The 25,316-nt window shown below is 36.8% G+C and overlaps 4 protein-coding genes across 4 annotated transcripts in view; 2 read left to right on the forward strand and 2 right to left on the reverse strand.

The window, feature by feature from the left end:
* The first annotated feature begins 255 nt into the window (after positions 1 to 255).
* On the forward strand, positions 256 to 15,954 carry Klp98A (kinesin-like protein 98A). Its single transcript, XM_085484386.1, has 16 exons — positions 256 to 737; positions 2,217 to 2,286; positions 5,646 to 5,756; positions 6,399 to 6,515; positions 6,859 to 7,104; positions 7,389 to 7,561; positions 7,745 to 8,150; positions 8,234 to 8,518; positions 8,715 to 9,132; positions 9,613 to 9,809; positions 11,300 to 11,422; positions 11,766 to 11,867; positions 11,944 to 12,075; positions 12,148 to 13,173; positions 13,261 to 13,530; positions 13,921 to 15,954. Exons 1-16 carry the CDS (start codon positions 691 to 693, stop codon positions 14,164 to 14,166), a joined length of 3,969 nt encoding a protein of 1,322 aa, XP_085340512.1. The 5' UTR covers positions 256 to 690; the 3' UTR covers positions 14,167 to 15,954.
* On the reverse strand, positions 15,232 to 18,937 carry Psn (presenilin). The gene is made up of 7 exons (XM_029316985.2): positions 18,481 to 18,937; positions 18,091 to 18,341; positions 17,789 to 17,998; positions 17,485 to 17,705; positions 17,135 to 17,407; positions 16,644 to 16,891; positions 15,232 to 16,569 (listed from the first exon to the last, which is right to left on the reverse strand). The coding sequence occupies exons 1-7, from the start codon at positions 18,616 to 18,618 to the stop codon at positions 16,414 to 16,416; spliced, it is 1,497 nt and encodes a 498-aa protein (XP_029172818.2). The 5' UTR covers positions 18,619 to 18,937; the 3' UTR covers positions 15,232 to 16,413.
* Positions 18,938 to 19,296: 359 nt separating this feature from the next.
* LOC114941780 (transducin beta like ebi) lies at positions 19,297 to 23,118 on the forward strand. The gene is made up of 6 exons (XM_029316905.2): positions 19,297 to 19,582; positions 20,043 to 20,330; positions 20,813 to 21,159; positions 21,238 to 21,582; positions 21,663 to 22,031; positions 22,118 to 23,118. The coding sequence occupies exons 1-6, from the start codon at positions 19,513 to 19,515 to the stop codon at positions 22,247 to 22,249; spliced, it is 1,551 nt and encodes a 516-aa protein (XP_029172738.1). The 5' UTR covers positions 19,297 to 19,512; the 3' UTR covers positions 22,250 to 23,118.
* The window catches only part of Dh44 (corticotropin-releasing diuretic hormone 44), a 33,687-nt gene continuing 30,542 nt past the window's right edge, over positions 22,172 to 25,316 (reverse strand). The window contains exon 4 of the mRNA XM_029316906.2: positions 22,172 to 25,126. Coding sequence (XP_029172739.1) covers positions 25,097 to 25,126 — 30 coding nt within the window. The 3' untranslated portion in view covers positions 22,172 to 25,096. The remainder of the gene's footprint in view (positions 25,127 to 25,316) is intronic.

A 25,316-nucleotide genomic window follows, 5' to 3' on the forward strand; every position in this document is an offset into this window, starting at 1 on the left:
TGAGTCAATATTTATTCAATATATTGAATTATATATTCATTATATATTCAATATATATTCAATATATTGAATAAATATTGACTCAATATATATATTGAATTAATAATGACTCAATAATATATAGTATATATATATATATATATATAAGTCTAAAATATGGCTAATATTTATTGAAGGTAATTTTTCTCACTTTACTAATGATACAGAATATTTTTTCCTTTGATATTATTTTAGTGTATATTATTTATTAATTTTTCCGTACGGTTAGACACATTAATTTGAATATCTCGTGCATATAATTCCAGGCGACGACAACGGCCTTCGTGGCTAGAATCCGCTCGCAATCGAGTCGCAAGGAAGTGATGCGCGTGCGCGTTCACTTCGCTCCGCTCGGTTCGGCTCGGCGCAGCAGAGGCAGAGCACAGCAGTTACTCGCGGTCGTCCGTGAATCGCAGGAGCGTGTGTGCTGCGCTTGCGGAGGTGACGATGTCGCTGTTGCTGGACGCGCTCGAGGACGCTCGACGAGGACGCCAGCGTCTTCCGTAGATACGCGACGCCGCGGAGCGTCGTCGTGCATTTATTCGCGCGGCCGAAGGCGGTGGCCTTCGTCGCGTCATCGTCGTCGCCGCAGAGGACGGTGACAGCGACCGCCTGTTTTGTCTGGCCCCATGCGCTCCTCTTCACGGAACCATGGCTTCTGTGAAGGTGGCCGTGAGGGTTCGACCCTTCAACAAGAGGTGCGTAATTTGCTGACGGAAGAGCTCGTCGTCCTCTTCCTCTTCGATGTCATCCTTTGTGTGTTTTCCATTCGTTTGCGCGATGAATGAAAGAGTGCTCTCCGACAATTAGGAGATTCTGGAATGAATCTGCAGTGCGAATGATGCGACGAATTCTTCTCGCATTTGCGAGTTAGACCGAACGAGGTGCACGTTTCAAAGTGCATCGTTCATGAAATTCAATATAATACGCGTTAATCGGTCAGAGATCTGTAGAATCAATATATTAGTATATACGCATTTTTAACGTCACGTTTTCCGGAAACGAGATATTTAGGGCGCATTGATGCGTGTACCGCGTTGCATCAGTCGCATTTGCTGCAAAAACAATTTTAATGACTCAAAAAAGGAAACATTATTGTAGATTCAAAACGTTCTTTGGCTGTATAGATTTCCACGTTGTTTATATCGCTGTACCAGTTGATACCATTACGCAATTAATTTGCGGTCAATAACATCTCATCGATTACGGCGTACTGATCATTGGATATTATATCTTGGTGACAGAATCATTGCATTTAATATTGTTGACAATAAATATGAAGTATGCTGTTGATATGCACGTGCATGGTCCAAACCATAGACAATGGATGAGTGACTGACTCATCATTGTGATCTGGTGATGATTGAGGTTGATCTGAACGCTTATATGTATATATTTTATTGCACGCTCGGTCCTCGTGCAATTAAAAAAAAGAGTCTGCAATATAAAATTAAAAGTAAATAATATACATAAAAGGCAAATATGATTCATTAGCATCTCCATTTTATCTTATTTACTTTGTTCTCTCGGGATATATTTTTGCAGACACTTTTACATTTTGTAAGAAAGATGTCTTCATTTGTTCTTTGTTCTTTATTACGTTCAATTAATTTAAGTATACGGATTTGAAATTCTTAATAACTGTTTAAATCACGTTGTCGTAAAAGATTAAAAATATATAATTGAATGTTTAAAAGATTTTAATCGTGAAAATATTTTGTATAATTAATACAATTTTTTATCGATGACAATATAAAACATTGCACGAATAACATCGAATGTCATTTGTGTTTTCTGATAAGTATATGAGCAATTCGGAGCAACGTTCTGTTTAAATATCGTATTCGTCACCCATACAAAAAGTTGGAGAAACGACGGCAACGTTTGAAAACTGGCCGCTATATATATATATATATATATATATATATATATATATATATATATATATCGAATGAGATGTTATTGACAGCACACGACACAATTATGTCATCGTGGTATCGACTGGTGTGCATTACGGTTGACGTATATACGTCTCGCGCGCCTCGTCGGTTTCCGAATTCCGTGGTTTTCTGGACAATCCTCATTGTCGGACAATGCCAGACGGACGGAAAATCGGATGCCAGATATATACAGTGCATATGTGTATTTGTTGCTCATGTGTTGTTGTTACTTTGCAGGGAGGTGGCGATGAACGAGAAGCTGATTGTGCAGATGGATGGCAAGAGGACGCGGATCTTCAATACCAAGGTAGACATCAAGTCCCGCATTATTGTCTCCTTCCTTCTGCCTCCTCGTCGAAATGTACAGAATCACATCCGATTTTGTTGAATAATTGAAATATCGTAATATTTCACTCCTACGGAACTCGAAAGCCAGCGCTCGCATTCAAAGCGAGATCGCAAAAATAAAAAATACATGAGAATTGCCAGAGCCGGTTTCGGTCTTGTTTCACGATCGCATGCAAACGTTGCATAGCAGAAACCAGGGGCGCTTTTAAGTATACAACGCAATCTTTAAGAAGGTATTCCGTGAATAAGATGAGAGAGAACAGAATATGAACGAAAAATTGGTACAAATTCCAAAGTCAAAGTTCTACAGTCTAGAACAAATGCTTGACTATTTCATACATGTTTCTGTCAATAATATATATATATGCTAATCTTTTATTAATTGAAATAACTTTTAATTGAAATAATTTTTTTCTTTGCATATTAATGCAAACCTTGAATTTGCGGATAACTAAAAAAAAATATCCACTTTAGTTTTCAAATGTATTTAGCTTCGATAAAACTTTTATTCGAAATACTAAAAAAATCTTAAATGTCTAGTCATTTATATTTAGTCATTTCGAATACTAAATATAAAGATTGCCATAAGGTCGTCGAGGCATAAAAGTAGTCTCAGATGAAATGCGTAGGCAAATATACCAACCTGTTGTACGCACCTATACGGTGCGCTAAAAATGGTTGTTGTCGCACATATTTGCGTTTTGAATCTATGTTTATAAACCGAAGGCCCGTACGCCGATGTGATGTAAGCGCGATTACATCACAGAATCACACTCGTACTCTCCAAAGTGCCCGGATCGCAAATTTCCAATCGCGCGAGCATATCGCAAGATATCAAATTTTATTCGTTACAACGATATTATGACGGTATATACGGTGAATTGCGATATCGCGAGGCTCGATTCCGCGCGGTCTGATTGCGTATTTTCAATCTACAATTGTAATCTGTCGATTAAGTCTGCTCTAGAGAGATTTGCCGCGCAAATTATGTTGAATTTACCGGATTTTAAAATTTCAGTAAATATATATTATATTGAATAGAAACTTCTTATAAAATATAAAAATATAAAAATATAAAAAGCTTGAAGTACAAAATTAATCGGTTATTATTATCAGCAATATTGTTAGCTGCATAATTTTGTATACATGTATACAAGCGCGTATAAACTTTGTGAGCACCCAGGAATAATAGACTTAAATAGACTTTCTAAAAAAGATTTCTAAGCAGATATTTATGACGCGGCAATCTTTTATTTTTCGCTATTATAGTTTCGCAAGTTTAGTCTCATAATTTCTGCTCGAGCGAATTCAATGGATTGCCGTGACTCTTAATTATTAAAATGAACTTTTGATCGTTCGATCTCTGCATGATAAATAAACTTTGATCGTAACGAAAACAGAAAGTTTTTGTCTAACAAAGTTAAACCTGATGGAAAACATAGGTATACTTAAAGATAAAAATATTATACGCGCTAGTTTTTTAAATTAAAATAATTAAATCACGCAAATAATTAAAAAGCAGACATTTTTTAAAAATAAAATTAGATGATTATCCAGAACTTTGACTTTCTTTCTGAAACAAAATCGCTGGCGGTTTTATAAAGTAAATAATAAAAAAAGAGAGAGAATTGTAACGTGAAAAAGTTATTTATTACATTGTTTCTCCTTTGATTTATGCGGCGATAAATTTTTGTGGAGAATTATTTGCGAAACGAAAAAAAGGAAATGTTTCAACCACGTTCGATGAACACATCAGGCTGTCTCTGACCGACGAATCGTCGGAATCTTCAGGAAGGATAACGGTATGCGGTGAGGAGAAAGTGCGAAAATGACGGCTGGACCGCAACAAGAGCGAGCAATCGCATTGCGGCGAGCAACGCATGTCCGCATTGTATAATAATAATAATAATTCACGTTTTACCCGCATCTAATTAACTGTTATCCGCGCGATCTCTCGTTCTAATCGAAGAAGAAGGCCAATCTCCCGCGTCGAGGAGAGTAAGCGAGAAAATCCCCGGCAAGTGCGGAATTAAAGCGCAGCCTTGGCCGTAAAAGGCGCACTTGATCGATTTCGAATAAAAATCGAGAATTAACACTGTCTGTCGCGTATATTAATAATATTAATAAAATTCAAATCGTAATTATGGACGGATAATAAGATAAGAATACGATTAAGAATTGTGAATACGGGGTGTATCTATATAAGATAAATCCCCTTTAATTTTCAATAAAAAATTATATCTCTTAAAATTTTCTGCACTTATTTAGATATACTCTGTATATATATTTTTAAATTATAAATATTATAAATATCTTAAAAAATGTGTGTTATATAAACATTTTTTAATTTTCTCTCTCGTATAAGCATTGATTATTAATTAGTCAGACTTGTCGATATTCAAAGCAAAGAAATTTTTGCATACTAGCATAATTTTCAGATCTTACATATGTAACGAGATTTAAAAATTTGCATAGGTAATTATGCAAATTAATAGATCGCTTACCAACCACGTAGCGATCATACAAGCATATAAGTTAAAAACGTGCGGAATCATAAAAGTGAGATTGATGTGAGAAAATTGCTCTGGTTTTAATCACTTATATCCACTTTACATTCATTTTCTGTATAATGCAGAGCGAAATTCCCAGCAATTGTTTCATAAGTAACTTTCCGTCGAATTTTATGTCCGCGTAAATCAAAAGTAACAATTATTATTCTTTCTCCTGTTTCATCGCTTATTTAAAAATCGCTTAAATTTTTAGCGAGATTTTGTTTCAGAATAAGTCAAAGTCAAGTAACCATTTAAAATACATATCCTGCATTTCATTTGCGTGACATTTTTAATTTAAGAAAATAGTGCGTGATTCTTTTTTAATGGTTTGTTCGGAAATAATGTATTTCCTAGTAAATCTGATTTTGTTAGACAATAGTTTTTCATGTCATCATCACTTGTGTAGGGTGTGCAGCCTGAGGAATGCACGTGTTATATCGCGAATACTGATGCATATAGCCAGCTCTGAACGCAAGTCCGACGATTTGAAATGACATAGTCAGTAGCTTTCCACGAAAACACAGATATAGGGCATTCCTCGAATAGCATATAGTTTATAGTTATGTACTTTTTATATTAAATATGCAGAGAGATTATATTGAACTGTAATCTTGTCGCTCACCTTGCAGAGATAATCCTTAACATTCGACACATTCCATCGACAATTATATATCATTCGACAATTGAACTTTAACATTAACGCGGCGATAACGAAACATGCAACAATGACTATAACTATTAAAATGTAATGACTCATTGTTTACAGACACCGGATAGCTGCAGAGATATCGACCGCAGGAAGTACAAAGACTTTACGTTCGATCACTCCTACTGGTCCTTCGATCCGAACGACGAAAATTATGCGTCCCAAGAAAAGGTACGTGTCATCGAGTTTTTTCAACTGAGAGAAACGAGAAAAAAAATGGAATAAAATGAAAATAATTTGTTTGAAATTTCGCGATTAAAGATAAGATATTTGATGGTTGAAAACGCACGAAACATTTGTGAAACAACGTCATCACTGATCAAACACTCGTTGTTGCACTACAATAGCTTATTAATCGTGCTGTTAATGAATCGTACACAATTAGAAATATAATAGCATAGCTGCAAAATTAAGTGTGAGAAGAGCAGCATTCAAACAGCTGTTCATTATAATTCATATTGATACTTGACTGATTTCCAACTGTCCGAGCAAAATGCAGTATACAGTGTGTAAATATAATAGAATGATATCTCATCATTATGCGAAACGACATAATGTATGTGATTGTTATAATAATTGTTCTGGCCTGTGTGTGGATATAATCATTTATTACGTAGAGTGTTACGATTTAATTAGATGTCATTATACAAAACATGCATTATATACGATTGTTAGTGGGTCGCACGTAGTTGTGGTAGGTCGAAAGTTTGTTGGATGAAAACCGATAAGGTTTCCTTTCATTAAAGCGAGATACTCCTTCGTATTCTTCTTTCGGGTCGATAAGGCTAATTCAATTTCTAATTCTCTATCTAGGTTTTCTACGATCTTGGTACGGACGTAATAGAAAGTGCCTTCGAGGGCTACAATGCCTGCGTTTTTGCCTACGGCCAGACAGGATCCGGAAAGACATTTACAATGATGGGCACACCGGTAATGATGGCAACTAAGTCGTCCAAAATCATTTTTTTTTTATATTTGCACTTTTACTATACAGATGGAAAAACATCAATACTTTTTGACATAAAATTAAAAAATAAAACCGAAAGGAAAAATATAAAAATTAAATAAATTACAAAAATGAACCACAAATCTATGTAAAATCTTGCAAACAATATTCATATTTCATATTACAATTAAATAAACTTTTTCCATCTTTAGTGAGGCAAATACGACACATTGAGATTCCGTCTCACAATCAATAGTTTTCTTTTTCTCTATATTTTTCTATCTATAGCTTTTCTTTTGTAATTTATTATTATATACGTTCACGTAGGAATCTCAGGGATTGATACCGCGGATCTGCAAGACGCTCTTCGCCAGAATGGCAGCCGGAAAAGAGAGCGGAGCGTCGTACAGAACGGAAGTATCGTTCCTAGAAATCTATAATGAGAGAGTGAGAGATTTGCTCAGACTGGACCAAAGCCAATCTCATTCGCTGAGGGTACGGGAACATCCCACGGGAGGGCCCTATGTCCAAGATCTGTCGTGTCATCTCGTTTATGATTATTCGGATATTCAGGTAAATTGAAAAAAAATTGAATCCTATTAAGTTTATGATTTATTAAAAAATTGCAATACCGAAAAAATTGTAATTAATTCTATTATATAATTAATTTATAAAATAAATTTACAATCATAATTCGACATGAATATATTTTGTTCAGTATTGCGATTTTAATAAATGAGAGAGAACGAAAATACATAATAAAAGTAATTTAAAAAATAAATTACTATAAACAGGATTACACATAGCTACGTGTCATATAAGCGGCATCGATAAACGGTAAACTATTCACATTCCAGGAATGCATGGTGAGAGGTAATACGCACAGGACTACGGCCAGCACAAAGATGAACGACGTGAGTAGCAGGAGTCACGCGATTTTTACGATAACCTTCGTACAGGCCGGCCTCTCGGAAGGCAACATGCCGTCGGAGACTGTTTCCAAGGTGCACCTTGTCGACTTGGCCGGAAGGTAGTCTCGAAAAAGAAAAGCATCAGCAAGCCAAGCTTATTTTCCAATCCATCCGTGCAAAAATTTAAAAAAATCAAATAAGAAAAACAAAGCAAACTAACATACACCGCGCGAGAAAAATGTTTTTTTTTTTTTTTTTTTTTTTTTCTATAAATCACTGTACTCGTCTTTCTCTTCTTTTAGCGAGCGTGCGAACGCGACCGGAGCGACGGGTCAGCGACTGAAGGAAGGCGCGCACATCAACAAGTCCTTGGTGACTTTAGGCACTGTGATATCCACGCTTTCGGAATTAAGTTCCGCGAGCGGTGACGCATCCGTCTCGAAGCGGAACGCGTTTATCCCTTATCGGGACAGCGTGTTGACGTGGTTGCTGAAGGATTCCCTCGGCGGTAATTCCAAGACTATCATGATAGCGACTATCAGTCCGGCGGAATGTAATTACAACGATACTCTCAGCGCACTCAGATACGCCAATCGTGCGAAAAATATCATCAACAAGCCGACCATCAACGAAGACGCGAACGTGAAACTCATTAGGGAACTCAGGGCTGAGATAGAAAAATTGAAGTCTCTTATCGATAAGAATATGGCAAGTATTCTGGAAATCACCGCACACTCTTTCCAAGTTTCGTTATTTAACGCGCGCGGTAAATGTATTATTTTTTTTTATAGAGCGTAGAGAGGCCACCGCAAGTGTTGTTGGCTCAAATCCAGGAGAAGCAAGAACAAGAGAAGGTATTAACCGAAGAATGGACCGAAAAGTGGCGAGAGACGCAACAAATTCTACAGGAACAAAAAGCGCTGGGACTACGAAAGAGCGGAGTCGGTGTCGTCCTCGATTCTGAAATGCCACATCTGGTTGGCATCGACGACGATCTACTCAGTACCGGCGTCACATTATATCATCTGAAAGAGGGAAAAACGTTAGTCGGCACGGAAGAAGCTCCCATTGTCCAGGTAATTAAATGGACGTTTGACACACTTGTTGACACAGTTTAATCAATAAGACTTAAGATTAGATATTTTTAGTTTTTAAATTGCTAATCGCTTTAATATAAATAAAAACCAAGATTTCGATCATGAAAATTATTTCGCTTGGACTGATTAACAACGAAACAATTACAAGTACTGACTATACTTGTATAACAAATAGGATATTGTGCTCACCGGCGCGGATGTGGAATCGGAACATTGCGTGGTCGAATTAGACAGCGGCGTTGCGACGCTGCATCCGCTCTCACCTCATTGCTGGATCAATACCGCCCAAGTGGACAAGCCGACGAGACTGTCGCAAGGCTGCATCATCCTCCTCGGCAGGAACAACATGTTTCGATACAACGACCCGGCCGAGGCGGCAAAACTCCGGAAGGAGGGCGGCTCGGCCAACGGCAATTTACAGTCGACGGTCGTCAATCTATCCAGATTGTCGCTCTTGAGCTGGAGCGTCTCCGATCTGCATGCTTCCTGCTCCAGTGATAATCTCGTCAACTCAAGCGAGGATCTCAGGGCGGTCGAGGAGTTGGAACAACAGAAGGCCGCGCTTCTGAAGGAGAAGGAAGATTTCAAGGTTCGTAATGCTAAAGCTGCGTCCTCACTGGAGCAATAACGAGCAACTTTTATTCATGTTCAATGTTTCTTAAAAAAGTTGCTAGTTGTTGCCAAGAGTTTCTTAAAGTTTCTTACTGTTTCTGTAGCAATAAAAGTTGCCGCTTGTTGCGTGTTTCCGAAGCGATAAAGATAAAAGAAAAATTAACAACACGCGTCAACAAGTCGCAAAGGAACAAATATGTTCCTTCAGTGTGGACCTTCAGTTTTCAGTGACATAGTCGCGGTTACAACGGGAATAGGAACAAAACCCAAATGTTCCTGTAATTATGTTGCCTCAATATGAACAGAATGTTGTCGCAAGTTGATATATGTCGAATTTTGAAACATTTACCAACGATAAGTAAGAAAAAGTTGTTCGTTGCTCTGGTGAGGATTTGAGGTGTTAAAGTATCTCGACACTTTTCACGTTGAATTTCAAGTAATCGCACTCTCCTTCTGCAGAGGGAACAAGAGGAAGCGAGAAGAGAGGTGGACCCAGAGAAGAGAAGCGCTGGAAGGTGCCCAGCGCGAATTGGAACGCGAATGGGGCGCGCAATGGAAGGAATGGGCGGACGCGATCTCGGCCTTGGAAACGCGTCAGCGCGAGCTGCGCGCGCGACGACATCTCCTGGAGCAAGAGCGACGGGACGAAATGACGCAAGTAAGTGACTCGGACGCGCCTCCGGACTTGAATGTAATCTCGATCAAGTATCAATTCTATCTCGTCCTTGTCGCTATCGTTGTTCTTATTTGCTTGTCTGGCAACATCATCATCTACTCGCACGTTTGTCCGTTAAACATGTGATGCCACACGATTCGTCCGACAAACATATGCGAGTGTTTCGATTAATTGTGAAACTATATTTTCGATCCAGACCAAAATTCTTGTGATTAAGATACACGGTATTTTGTCTATCGATGTCTACCAGGCCTATCGATATATTGTGCATATCCTTTAATAGAAGGCTCTATTCCCTATCGTCGTGTGCGATGAGACTTGCGTTCGCTATCTATATACGAGAGCGTCTACATGAGATTATTTTTTGATTCCCTCAAGGAATCTTCGGATATATTGCGCCTATTTACAATTAACGTATTAACGTATTATTTACAAATCGTTTATGCGTTTTAACAAATTGCGTGTTTACACGTTACATGTATAATAAGCCGCCGATTATATAAAAAGAAAAGGAAAGAAACAGTGCTAGTGCTGAAAAGATATTGCCGGACACAAAAAATGGCATTCCTTGGAATGTTATATATTTAAGTAGAGAATGTGTTATAGAAGTGAAACGTATGTATATACATATCTTTTGGGCTTGTTTGTATAGAGATATGGGTTGATATATGGGATAGTCTATGGGTTTGTTATGCGAGATATAAAGATATTAGGTGGAGAACTAATTATTGTTATATACTGATATATATTGTTGATTAATAAATTTTTCATACAAAAAGTGGCATTTGATCCTCCACAAAACAATTCGCACGCATTCTCATTGTTTTCTCTCTCATGTGTTTCTCACATAATTTTTCAAGATTTTACGTACTCGATCGACTTGATATATTCCCGATTAACAAACCCAGTTTCTCATTAACTCGTCGCACCTCGGGAATCCGTCCGCATGAGCACAATTTCAAATACTAATTGATTAAGGTGAGGAAAAACTTTTATCATTTTCTCGAAATAACACTGTATTGCAAAAGCTGCACTTGCTACTTCTTTATTCGTTTTATTTATATATATGTTTTTATCAATTTATATTAATTTAATTCATTTACTCGAGCTCTCTAAAGACATGAGCAAGAATAAAATTAAAAGTGCACATATATATTCTTTACATATCATGTCGCTCAAAACGTTTTATTGATCAATCAATCAATCTGGGTGGAGCAAGAGGTATTTTTGTGCATCTCGACAAAAAAAAAACGAAAAAATCTATATTTTATTCTTATCAATCTTTAGCAGCTACCGATATACAGCTTCGTACAGCTATAGAAACGTTACATTCTCTGCGGCCTGAAATTTTAATTCAATTTTTTAATTTTGATGTAAATGATATGTTTGAGCGAATCATCTTTGATTTTGAATTACCCTTGGTTACTTATCTCTTTTGTTAACGCATCGGTATGTGTTGTGTGTGGTACCAGGTAGAAAATATGTGTAGAGAAGTCGCCTATCTGCGCACATTATTGCAGTCCAAGCATCGACAGCTGCAAGAGCTCGTCAACAGTCATGAACGCGCGCAAACTTATCAGCATCAGTGGGAAAAGGTAAGAATTATCTACTCGCCATAGGAAACGGGAGTATCTTTCAATTTTTGACACGCACGCATATTATAAATAACGCGACACGCATATACGTATATATATTCGCATTATATATTTTTTTTGTTTATAATTTTTTTATAATCCATCATCGCGCGCAGACAACATTTACACATACACACATATTTTTTTATACAATACACTACTTCTCTTTCTCACGAGTACACGATAATGAATAAAATGATGGAAATATTCCGAGTGTTAGATTGTGTTGCGTATAAGTAAGAAATATATACATTGTACAATTCGATGTATAAGTTTATAGAATGCGAAGCGAAATGTATTTCAGACGGATAACGGCGCCGGTAGCGACGACAGTCTACCCGAGTCGTGGTCCAGCCTCAATGACGAAAGGTGCATCGACAACGTGAGGGAACTGGTCAATCATCACGTGAGTAAAGCTGAGCCTCTCCTTTAATTTAGTTCCATTTTTTGTTCCTTGAAAACTAATTTGTTTTCAAATATAGAAGCAAGAGCTGGCTGCCTTGGAGAACGAGTTGCAGAACAAGGTCAAGTCTCTGAACGAACATCAGAGCAAGGTGGATAAGATGGAGGAGGAGCTGATGGAGATCGCGAAGAGGCAAAAGCAGATATTTAAAGTATATCCGCATAGAATACAAATTTTCGCTTCACGAAAACGTTGTGCTTACAGACGTTTGTGATGGTTTTAGATGGGCACCGAAGGAGCAACGGAAAAGAAATTGTTGCTGGCTAAACGGAGTCAGGAACAACTTCAGGAAATCGTCCGCCGGAAGCAAAGTCTGTCGCTGGATCTGAAGTGCGCTCTACCCGCGTCTTCGGACGACGACGATCGTTCGTTAAATTGTTGCATCGGAACAGCCTCCAGCTGCGACTCCAACTTCTTCCAGGAGACGAACAATAGGAGAATCCTTTCGGACTTGCTGCAAAGTATCCCGAGCTCCGATACCGTGGAGACGTTCCACACGGCGGCGGCCGACTCCCCGGAACTTCGCAACTTCGAGGATGCCAATACGGCGCAGATGAACGATGTCGCGAAGGACGAATCTGTGAATTTCGAGGAACGGGAAGGAAGCTGCGAACAAGACGATCACTCAACGTACGATGATACCAACTCATCCGAAGTGGAGAGTAAAAATATAATGAATGTCAGTGACAAAGGCATGGAATCGATCAGCGACGAGGAGAGAAAGCCACTTACGGTATCCGGTATTTCGGAGAATATGCTTCAGGATTCGCTGGAATCCCCGATACAGCAGAATCCAGCGATGAAGAGACTCAACCAAAGAATTGCGCGTCAACGGATGATGGTGATGAGATGTTTGGACGCTGGTACCCCGTCGAAGGAGGATCTTAATCGGCAGATTATGATACTGCAGGACCTACAGAAGCGGCAGATCGAACTGGAAGTGTCGCTGTTGGAAGACGAACGGAAAAATCACTCCACCAGACAACTTCAATGCGGCGATGGCGATGACGGCGACGGCGACAATAGGCTCGTCAACAACGAGGACTATGTACAAAACGAACCAAGTGCTTACTGTAGTGTTGTAGAACCTACAAATAATAGCTCCGCTATTCTATTAACGGTAGCGCAAACCAGATCTCAACTTTTCAGGAATAACAGGCCTAATACTAATACCGAGCAAGAGACTTTATCGGAATCGTTAGCGTCTAAAAGATCCTCGTATCGGGGTTACTCGACCGTTTATTTGACGGTAAGTCATTATCTTTTGTCTTTCTCTTCTTTTCTTCGATGATGCATAGCGATGAGATTTCAACCCATTGATCTGTTTCTTCCACAGAGTCAAAATCGCGGTGACCGCTTGAGTAGTCCGTATTCCCTGACGATCACGAGATCTCTGCCGTCGTTGATAGCGAACGACGGCGACTGCGACAGCGTGATTAACATGATTGTCAGTGTACCGTCGTACGTCATACGCGGAGCTGGCGCGTCCAGCCACTACGAATACGAGGTACGAGTCGTGGCACGAGACGATAGTTGGACGTTGCTGCGTAGATACAGAAGATTCCGGGAACTGTATACATCGATGCGACAAAAATACGGTAGTAAGGTACGTTATCAATCGCTCAATTATACTATACAGACTAATTATAGCGAAGCAATTGTAAAAATAGTCAAATCACAAATACGGGAGCATTGAATCAATCATGTAGGACGATAATAGACTTGAAAATGGTCTCTATTTCTTAGAAATTATTTTTAGTTTCAAATAAACTTTGATTACAAAGAGAGAGAGTGAGAAAGTGAAAAGATTAATAAACATGTGAGTATATTTGGAAAACAAATCTTGTTTAAAATCAATCTTGTACGTTATTTAAAGTGTCAAAAAAGTCTATTTTAAAAGAAAGGAGAAAGATACCTGTGATTTGGACTATTTTTATGGTCTATTGCACACTCGCGAAATATAATTGATGTTACAATAATTTTTTAATCGATACAGGTCGCGGCAATACGCTTTCCCCCACGTCAGGTCTTTCCAAAGTATGAGGTCGTAGCGAGGCAACGTCGGAAACGCCTCGAAGAATATCTTCGTCGATTGATTCAAGTTTGCTCGGAACTGCCGCACTGCGAGCCCTTATACAAGTATAATGGCAATCTCAGCAACATAGATAAGCAATCCTTGTTAGAGTTCAGTCCGTTCTTCAGACGTGGCATGTTTGAGAGCGGCAAATACGGAACTAGTTAAAACGCTGTTGCGCAATTTGACGAGTGAGAGCAAATACGACAGACCTTTATAATTCGTTGTACTTGTTTTCATTCTTTTTCTATTTATAAAAATGCAGCAGCTGGAGCAAACGAGATATCAGCGAAATGTAGCAATGGCGATCTATATTGCAGAGCAAGTCCCCCATGACATTTGTAAAACTATAATACCTATTTCTTAAATTACATATCAATTTTAAAGAAATCTTATACAATATAAACTCATTCAGTATAAAACTGAAATCTCCTATAATATTGTAGGTTTAGTAAGTATTATTAAATTACTTATTGAAATAAATTGAGAGACAAATGTCGGGTGACGCGTTCTGCACAACTTTTTAGTCGTTAGAAAAATATATGCTTCCGAAAGCTTCTAGCAATCGTAAGACTGGTTTTAGAAAAATGAACGTTCCTTACCGATACTGTCTCGTGCGCGCGTTGCAAGCTTATATCATAGGCAAGCACATAGGGATATTAACGGAAGAGCAACGTCATATATTCTTTATGAGACAGAGAGAAAGAGAGAAAATCATCTATGGGCGAGGCGAAACATATCGCATCATAGCATGACTTATTTTTTCCTTTACAGATATTTTCCTAATGTCTTTCTCCCGATAGAATTCACAAAGTGTACCTTCCTTCGATATTGTAGTCAGAAATCTTGTAGTCGTTATATATGATTCCTAGTTACGTTTACAAAGCACAAAGATTATTGTAAATTACATAACGAATTTAACAGCGACCATAACACTTTACAGTAGTTGGCTCGGTATAATCCAAAATTCACTTTGTGCATCGAGTAACATTTTGTATGTGTAATTCGAAATAGCAAAGAAACTACTAATGAATTGAAAGAACTTTTCATTAGGATAATAATTATCAGCTTGTAAAGTTAGCAATGTATTACAAGCATTAACAGAGACATCATATCGCTGTTAAAGTTCTTCCGGTTCTGAGAAGAGATATATATAGTATATATAGTATATATGTTACATATATATAAATGTGTATAGTGCAAGGAATTAACAGATCATCGTTAAAGTTGGAATCGTTATGCAGGTATCAGCATTTATTTGAATATTAATAATTAAACCAAAGTTTTTAATAATTATTGATTTTAGGAAATTGTTGCCGCATTGCTGTGAATGACGATTGATCGGATTCGAATTGATCAGAGCGCGCAATTAAAAGTATTAAAAATTATATATATGTATAAAAGAAAACAACAACTTTATATATGCGAAACTTTGAAATAATGCATAAAATTGCTTCTTCGTTACATAGTCAGAACATTTCTCCTTGTATTCGGTATCGGATATAAAGAAAAGTAACACTTTCAACTTTGAAAAGATGCAATGATTTAATACGTTAAAATAAAAATTTCTAAGCTAGCTCGAAGCGCCACACAATAAATGCTTTTCCGTAGTATGATAAAAAGTATTTATTCCATGGCTGTGTGTATGTGTAACTGGACTCGTGGAAACCCGATGGGGATCATCACTCTGGCTAATATAATTAGTTAATAGTGAACTCGGCGCGCTCTAGAGCGCACAGCACCATTGAGAGGTGCGTATTGCATATTAATCAAGATGTATATAACGAGGCAGTTATTACTTATTCGAACGGAGACATTACCTCACATTACAATTTATATCGCGATCGTCATCCGCTTTTCTTTCTTTTTCTTTTTTATACTCGACAGACTACGAGATATTTGTATGTTCTGTAAATGTAACAAACGGAGTACAATAAATTGTTATAATGCAGCGCATTTTTTCTCCCGCTTGTGTATCACATATCTGCGTAGGTATAGTGACAAACCGCTTAATTCCACAACGTAGCGCGTCTCGTGAACTTGCTTCGCATAGAAAAATACTAAGTAATTACCTTCCTTCTATCATTTTCTCTATATTCTATATCTCTTACTTCTATATTACAAATTTAAATTATTTCTTCTTTTCTGAGCATTATATATAATATATGATTCTTTGAGAAATATATTCGATTATTAAAAAATGTAGGAAGGTACGTTTTGGTTCAGAGGAGTCAGTCTCTAAAGAAAAGTTTACTTAAATAAATTAGAAAAAAAAGACCAAATTATAAAAAATACAGGAACTAAACGTAACGCGACAGATACCAAACGGGCGAGTTAATCGGCATTGTCCCCTCACGAAAAATAATCGTACAATAAATTATACTAAATAAGATAAAATATATCATACCTAAAGTTTTAAATGAACACTTGTTCGCTCGCTAAACTATCCGCAAACGGCGCGACAATGACCCTCGTGGCAAAGTAAAATGTCAAACCAAAAGTTATAGAAATTGGCAACGCAGGTAGCGCTTTCTTGAATATGGCCAGCAACAGCAACGTCAAACACAGGCCCTATGAAGAAAAATGTTCAAAATAATAATTTCAGAATAAAAATTAATAAAATATACTTAATCTCAAATACGTACAATAAGAATAGCGACAAAGCAAGCCAAGGTAGTGTTCCAGTCCCCGTAACTGGACGCTTTTCCGACAAGCACGCTGTAGAATATAAAGTCGCCAAGACCTAGTTTAACTCCGCGCTCTTCCTCGGTAACCGCTCCTCCTGCTTGTCCTCCCTGCGAGTATCGTGGACAAGTTTCGCGATGTCGCGCACCTTCCCTCACCGTGGACGAGTTTTCGCTCACTTCTTCAGCGCGTCTCGCGCTACGTTCACCTGTGTGTGCATATGTCAAATTAATATTATTAATTTCTGTTTTGTATAGCGCCTACTCTAAAAGCTCGATTTTCTGGATTAAGATATCGATGAATTAAATATAATTACATAATTTGATGCATTATAATTTATATGCAATCTATATAATTGAATCTTATATAATATATATATATTTTTTTTTTCTTTGCTCTTTTATTAATTTTCTCTCATAAAAATATTTTATTAATATTTGATCCATTATACCATGTGTCTCTACCCATTCGGGGGTGAAACCTCCTTCTTCCGTTTCATTGGATGTAGGATTATTTTGATTGTCCGCCTGACTGCGTGTGGGAGACGCCGCTGTATCTTCAGATGCCATCGTGGCCGCTTGTACATATCCAGCATAAGTCACAGTAAACGAATATAAGATGGTGGAAGAGTATATTAGAGCGGGGAAAATGGATTCGTTTCGTTCTTGCGCTGTTTCGACGAGTATTCTCAAAGGGCCTTTCGGTGTTAGAACCGCGATTAAATCTAAATATACGTAAAAAAAAGTTTTAAGTAAAATATTCAATTTCTTGTTAATTTTTGGACAAGAGAAAATATCTTACCCCAGATACTTATAACACCGAGCACGACCCATGCCGTCCATTCGGGTAAATACTTGATAAAAACGAGCGCCATTAAGGCGGAAATAAAGATTAAATATGCTTGCTGAAGTTGCAAAGGTCCTTGCCAATGAATACAAATCATTCCTACTACACCAAAATTCCATAAGCCTATACATAGTGTGAATATATCCATTGGAATGTTATAAGCTTTCAATACCTGTCTGTAAATATGAAAAAGCACACTAAGCTTTCGAGTATCGAGACAAGTAATATTTTAAATTCACATTTTATTTTTTATACTTACTCGCAATACAGCATCGAAAACATTGAAAGCAACAGTAAAGAGCTTATAATCAGCCAACCATGTATGACTTTATAAAATCTGTATTTATAAAGAATGATAAGTATCACAGTCATAAATACAATGACGCTCATGAGAATCAACGAATTGGCAAATGCCTGCCACACTTTGGTACTCGTATCAGAACTTTCCTCATGAAATGGAGTGTATACTCTATATGAAAAAAAATGATTTAGTCTCCAAAACTCTCGAAAGTCAATCAATTTAGTATCATATTATGATTAAAACTGTAAAGCAAAACTTACAAGTACATTCCTTTAGTTGTATAGAAGTGCACTGAACTAATAGTAGCCACTACAACCAGCATACATAGCGAAACGGGGACAAAGAGTTTGATCACATGTGCCGCACCATACTTTAACTCTTCCTCTTCCTCGTCTCTGTTGAGACGTCTCCGTCTGTTTTGATTATTGCTACTGGACGCACCTCGTCTATTCGATCGAGCGACAGTCGTGCCTGGTGCTTCAATATGTACCTCGGGAACCCCATTCTCCACCTACAAAGTATCACTGTTAATAAATGTCACTTGAAGAAAAAAAGAAATATTTTTTTATTAATGAATAAATTTCAAAATTTGTAAGAAATTAATTAATCATTATATAAAAAAAAAAGAAGAGCAATAGAAAAAAAATTACTTCTTCATTGACGTTTCTAGAGCGGCTCTTTCTTAGACGGTCATTGCCCAGGATCAGGTCGTCCGTGCGAGACTCCGCGACGTGACCGTCCATCAGGCTTGTGTACTCGTTCGCGGAATCGTAATCACTCTCAGACATTCATCAAAGTCTGTATCTTTCCGAACGAGCGGTTAAAAGACTTGTTTTCGTTGACAGTTCCGCTCCACTCGGTGCTCCGACTCTGACACTCGACACACCTCGTCTTCGCGTATTTATTTCTTCTGGACGCGTCGCGCTTACATTAAAGAGGGGAAAAAATAGAGTAGATTAAACGAATCGATTCGATTCGAATCGCCCGTTTATCTGCGAAATCTCGCTAACTTGTTGACAGTCATTTACAACCTCTTTCTCTATCTCTCTTCGTCTGTCGCGCGAGTGATTCACAGCGATTCGCTACGTGACCACCATCTTTGGAAAAAGTGCAGCAGAGTCTGTTCACGGACTTCTATATTACAAATAATATAATATAGAAATAAATATATAAATATATTACAAATAAATAAATAAATATATAATAAACATATTACAAATAATATATAATATAATATATTTTTTTATCTGCACTATGTTAACGCTGCTTTTCAAATGGCGGATTCGCATTTACGCGACGTCCAATAGGAAGCTTCGCTTTCTAGGGACAAGAGCGCAGCCTGTCGCAGTTTCTAGGGCCGCGTTCTCCTATTGGATGTCACCCGTTCTTCCTCATCTCCATGTCAACGAGGTGTAACAGCGCCGACCAATGACAGCGCGCGCCGAGTGTGTGCGTGTCTCTCTTCCCCTTGTTTCTCCCAGCCACCACTGCGATCCCACGACGACGCTCGCCGAAGCACGGTGTTTGGTTTCGACTTCGACGCGGCAAACGCAGCTCCGAACAAGGACGAGGAAATAGTTGTTCTCGCCGAGGAAAACTCGTGATCTCCGTGCGAGGGAACTCGAGGAACGGTTCCTCGGCGTCGATTACTTTGCTGTAAATATGTCGTGTTAGTACCGTAAATGTCAAACACGATGAGCTTCTCCAGCGATGAGGTCAACTTCTTGGTTTACCGATACCTGCAAGAATCCGGTACGATTTACCGAACTTGGCTTTATAACCTTGTAATGTACACTTGACGAATGCGCTTTTGCTTTTTATTCCTTTGCTCCGAGCAGCGACAATTTTTTTTAACACTTTGTGACCATGAGGACACCTCTTTGTTATATAAGAAATATTTTTCTATCGTTATATACGTGAAAATAATTTGCTCTTCATTGTGCGAGCGAGTCGCCAGTCATTCCGAAAGCATTTTCTCAGCTCATTTTTATTCTGTGTTCTCAGTCTCACTCTTGATAAGCAGTAAGATTTATGTGACAATTTTTGGAAGATAACAAATTTGGTTAGAAGACAGCAACTATAATTAAATTAAATTTGCGACTTAATTTAATATGACTTTTTACCCTCGAAATGAATCTCTCATGATGGACTCGTTTAAGTTTAACATTGTCAAAGTATAACAATTTTATCGTCAAACTTCTCTCTCTTGCAGGCTTCCAACATTCTGCTTATACATTTGGCATCGAGTCACATATATCACAAAGCAATATTAATGGAGCTTTAGTACCACCGGCAGCTCTTTTATCCATACTTCAGAAGGGACTACAGTATACAGAAGCAGAAATATCTATAGGTGAAGATGGCACGGAACAGAGAATGGTGGAATCATTATCTCTTATCGACGCTGTTATGCCAGATGTGGTTGCGACCCGACAGAATCAAATTAACCAACAGAAACAGCAGGGCAAAGCTGATGGTCAGGATACGAATGGCGAAGAAGGTAATTTATTCCTTTTATATTTTATAACAATAAAGTATATAATATATTATACATGTAAGTTAAAAATGCAAAGATTGAGCTAAATGTTAAGAAAATAATAGATATTAAACAGAAAAAGCATGCACGCATTGTGTTAAGAGCCTGGTACACCCTGGTTCGGGAAAAATTGAAGTTTTTCAAACCTCCTTATAACCCAGGCAGATTAATATAGGACAGCCATAAATTGCGGTCATTTTGCAAGTTATATTACAAATCATTTTTGTCAGATGTAACAATGAAAAGTATATTTCGTAAAGAAATAAATTTTCATTGTTAAAAGTGACTAGAAGTGAGAAATATAATTCAATATCAATCTGTCCGTCAATTAGTGGCATACAGTTAAATAAATTAATTAGAATGAACGAATTAAAAAGGAACAAAATTAATATCTAAATAATAACTGATAAAAACTAACAAATATACAAAATATTTTTTCTTCTTAGTTGTCACATCTAATGAAGTAAGTAATAATGATCGAACTGGCGACAGAGGAACGGAGATGGAAGTGGACGAGCCGACGACAGGAGCGACGACAGGCTCCAACGCCAGTGCCGTTGAAATTCCTGCTAGTAAGGCTACAAAATTACGCGGTCACGAATCGGAAGTCTTTATTTGTGCCTGGAATCCGACTACTGATCTTTTGGCTTCTGGTTCGGGTGATAGTACTGCACGTATTTGGGACATGTCCGATAATTCACTAGCACCCAATCAATTGGTTTTGCGTCACTGTATTCAAAAGGGAGGTACCGAAGTGCCTAGCAATAAGGATGTTACTTCGTTAGATTGGAAGGTACGAACAATCTTAGACATATAGTTTTATTTATTTTTTGTTAAATACCATGATGACATGCGTTTTCAACTTTTGCAGTGTGATGGTACATTACTTGCAACTGGAAGTTATGATGGATATGCGCGTATATGGACAACTGACGGCCGGCTGGCATCTACTTTGGGTCAACATAAAGGTCCGATCTTCGCGTTGAAGTGGAACAAACGCGGCAATTATATTTTGAGCGCTGGCGTCGATAAAACTACCATCATCTGGGACGCCGAAAGCGGGCAGTGTACGCAACAGTTTAGTTTCCATTGCGCACCAGCTTTAGATGTCGACTGGCAGACAAACACATCATTCGCGAGTTGTTCCACAGATCAGTGCATACACGTATGCAAACTTACCGTTGATAAGCCGATCAAGAGCTTCCAAGGACATACAGTGCGTATACATATACATATTTTTGTTCAAGTGCAAAATATACTGTTCTCTTCATTCCCTTTTTTCTCTTTGTTTTGCAGAACGAAGTTAATGCAATTAAATGGGATCCACAAGGAAACTTATTGGCTAGTTGTTCGGACGACATGAGTTTAAAAATCTGGTCTATGAAGCAAGATACATGGGTACACGATTTACAGGCACACAGCAAAGAAATTTATACTATCAAATGGTCCCCGACTGGTCCAGGAACACACAATCCGAATATGAATTTAACCTTGGCGAGTGCGTCATTTGACTCTACTGTTAGGCTGTGGGATGTGGAGAGAGGTGTATGCATACACACACTTACAAAACATACCGAGCCAGTTTATAGCGTAGCGTTTAGTCCGGATGGGAAATTTCTCGCTAGTGGCAGCTTTGACAAATGTGTTCATATATGGTCCACTCAAGTGAGTATTTCAAAATTTTTGTTTATCACTGATGTAATGTTAAAAGTGAAATTGCAACCAATATATATTTGTTCTCATTCAAACAGAGCGGGCAGTTGGTGCACAGTTACAAGGGGACGGGTGGCATTTTCGAAGTCTGCTGGAATAGTCGCGGCGATAAAGTCGGCGCATCAGCATCCGATGGCAGTGTATTCGTTCTCGATCTTCGTAAATTATAATTACCTCAGCATTATAGAAGGAATATTTTTTATTATCAACATCAACTCGCGGCAATTTAGTTAGAATTTGATATAATATCAGCCATTCATATTCTTTTACTTTTCTATTATACAGGATGATCCATATTATTATCATGAATATGCATGAGCCTGATTTGCATGAGAACTATAATGATATCTTGCATAAAACGTGCAATGATAAAATTTCATTTACAATTAGTGATGTCTTTATGGTTCACAGTTTTTTATGACAATTTGAATAGAACGAAATCTATGAATATATTTTGTGAATATACTTTATCTATATTCTTGATTATAAGAAGATTTATGGATTTTAATTGTGCTAAAAAATTATACGGTTTTATAAATCTCTTAGTTATATATTTAAATACTTAATTAATAAACAAACGCGCAATAAAGAATTGATCCTCAAAATATCATTCGAAATAATATTGGATTGCCCTATGTAATTGTATTTTTACGTTACTCGAGTCTTGGATGTTTATGATTTATGTTATATATTTATATAGTGTTTTAAGAATTTGCAGTAAAAAAATTATCCACAATATTTAACGTCCAATCAATGTTCAACTTAATTGCGCTAAAAGATTTTTTAAATTTCCTTGATATTTTCTTTTTAAAAAATGCATGAAGAGAAATGTATGTATATTGATAATATTTTTAATAGTGACACTGTACAGTTCACCATGTAATAATTCAGCAGACGTACTATTTACAGAGAAATGGATTGCCATCTTCATTCACTAAAAATGATTGAAGTTGATGTTATTCCATACTGTATAACTGTAATAATAATATGTAAGCATTTCGACAATGAATTAAAATAATAAAACTTTTTTTAAGAAAAATTATGATTGTGGTCGAAAAATAATGACACTGTTACATCATTAATTATGATCCTTTTTTATACGTATATAGGGATCTACGAAAGATATTTATCGCTAGCTTTAAACGAAATTTATTATCATTAATTCACGTAAATCACACAAATTCAATATTTTTATTAGCTGTCACCGACTCGATATCATAATGACAAAATAATAGCAGGCAATCTGTACATAAGAAAAAATTATGTGTTTGAAAATAAATAATTTATCGCGCTATGAAATTTATATGCGTAACATACATATTTCAATATATTCATAAATCCTTTCTCGACAGATATATTTTTACATAATATTTAAATTAATTGTTTTAAATAAAAAGAAGTTTTGACACGAAAGAAGAATAGTATCTCTATATATTCTAAGTTCTATATATAATATAATATAACACTGAGAGATGGTTATTATTGAAAGAGATTTAATAACTATATTTTTTTCTTGGATATCCTAAGATCGCATTTTGATGAAACAAATTGAAACAATTTCAATTTTTTATATAGATATTCTTGTATGTGGCACAATCGTATCGAATGCATATTAAATAATCATAGTGATAATGCATACATGTTCTATTTGCCGTATTTTCATCCGTGACATCTTAAAATAATTCTGTATATTATTTTAAACTATTTTAAACTTTAGTCGATAATAATCGCTGCTTTTGTACTCTTGTTACGATAAATAATAACTGTGTAAATAAACAACAGCAAGAAGAGACGATATAAGAAATAAAATCGCATATAGTTATCAGTAATGAAAGTTAAAAGAAAAACAATTGTATCGTATAATCATTTAATGAAAATTAAATTAAAATTTAAAATCAAGCAAAAAACAAGATGCATGTAAAACTATTTCTAAATTAGTATGTAGAATACATCTGTTGTACTTTATCGATCTTATCATATATTATAATAGTCTTCTCTCAACATTAAATAGTATATCTGATTTCCGGATCCTTTTACAAGATTTAAGTAATTATTTATCGATTCGTGGACAATTTATCTTTGATTAACACACTATGCAGAAAATAGACTTCGTTCAGAGTTGCAAACTGCAGGTACACACATGCAGTCGAGTGCCTGTCGCATCCAACGATCGACGCTGGATTTACGCGAGAAAGGCGATATCGCTATCGAATATAACGAAGTATTTGTACATTTATATAGAGGTTGGCAAAAGAGTGAAGTTGCAAGTTTAATCAACTCACGCGTCGCTCTCATACATTGTCGCATCGTCTTCTACAAATGCGAATAATTGATAAGTGCTGCGGATACAATTTAACTAAATACACGCTAAGAGGAACGGGAATATATTCTCTGCGAAATATAGAAGAACTCTTAGACCACAAGATCACAATGTATAATACTGCTTCGTTACACCATTGTCTCCATGTCCGAAGAAGCTAAGATATAAGAAAGGAACGATAAGTAAAGCTCTCAGATCTCTGCGCGTTTGTTTTTGGAGAACGTTCAACGCGCAATATAGTCACAAATCTATCAGACATACATCATCGTACATATATCGTATCTTCGAACAATGCAATCGCGATTTTTTATTCTTTGTCAGACCACAAATGCCGGATCGTGCATTAATATATTGCAATCTGACTCAAATAAATAAACATTAAAATTAATGGAAATTATATAGAAGAGGAGTTGAGAATATTATGCCGTAAAAATATTTCGATTTCTCAATTTGAATTTGTTCGCAACTGTTTTACACATTAAATTGTAAAATTTAGCAATTTTTTACACTTGTATCGCCTATCTGCCTTAATGCCGTAAACTATTTGTCACCCGAGAAATACGCATAAATAACAAAAAAACAAGGACAATTGATAAAATAACTTATTAATAATAAAATGGCCGATTAAAAATCGCATATAGCAATAGAGCTAAAAGATATCGGATCTGGAGTTTTTCTTTGCAGGTCGTGGACGCGGTTACAACAGACGTAGTTCGTTAGCCTGCACCTGAAACATTAACATTATTATTATTAATGTACTCTTATGCGATATACAATTTTAATCAAATTAATTTTTTTCTATATAAACCTCTATCTCATACTGTAAATAAAATAAGGCTCTGAGTATGGATTACTAAATCTAAATGAATATTGAAAAAAGGGAGGCAATTAAGAGCCAAACAATTATTTATTACAAT

This window comes from Nylanderia fulva, unplaced genomic scaffold, assembly GCF_048542155.1.
Source record: "Nylanderia fulva isolate GAGA-0341 unplaced genomic scaffold, ASM4854215v1 Scaffold3, whole genome shotgun sequence".
Taxonomy (NCBI): domain Eukaryota; kingdom Metazoa; phylum Arthropoda; class Insecta; order Hymenoptera; family Formicidae; genus Nylanderia; species Nylanderia fulva.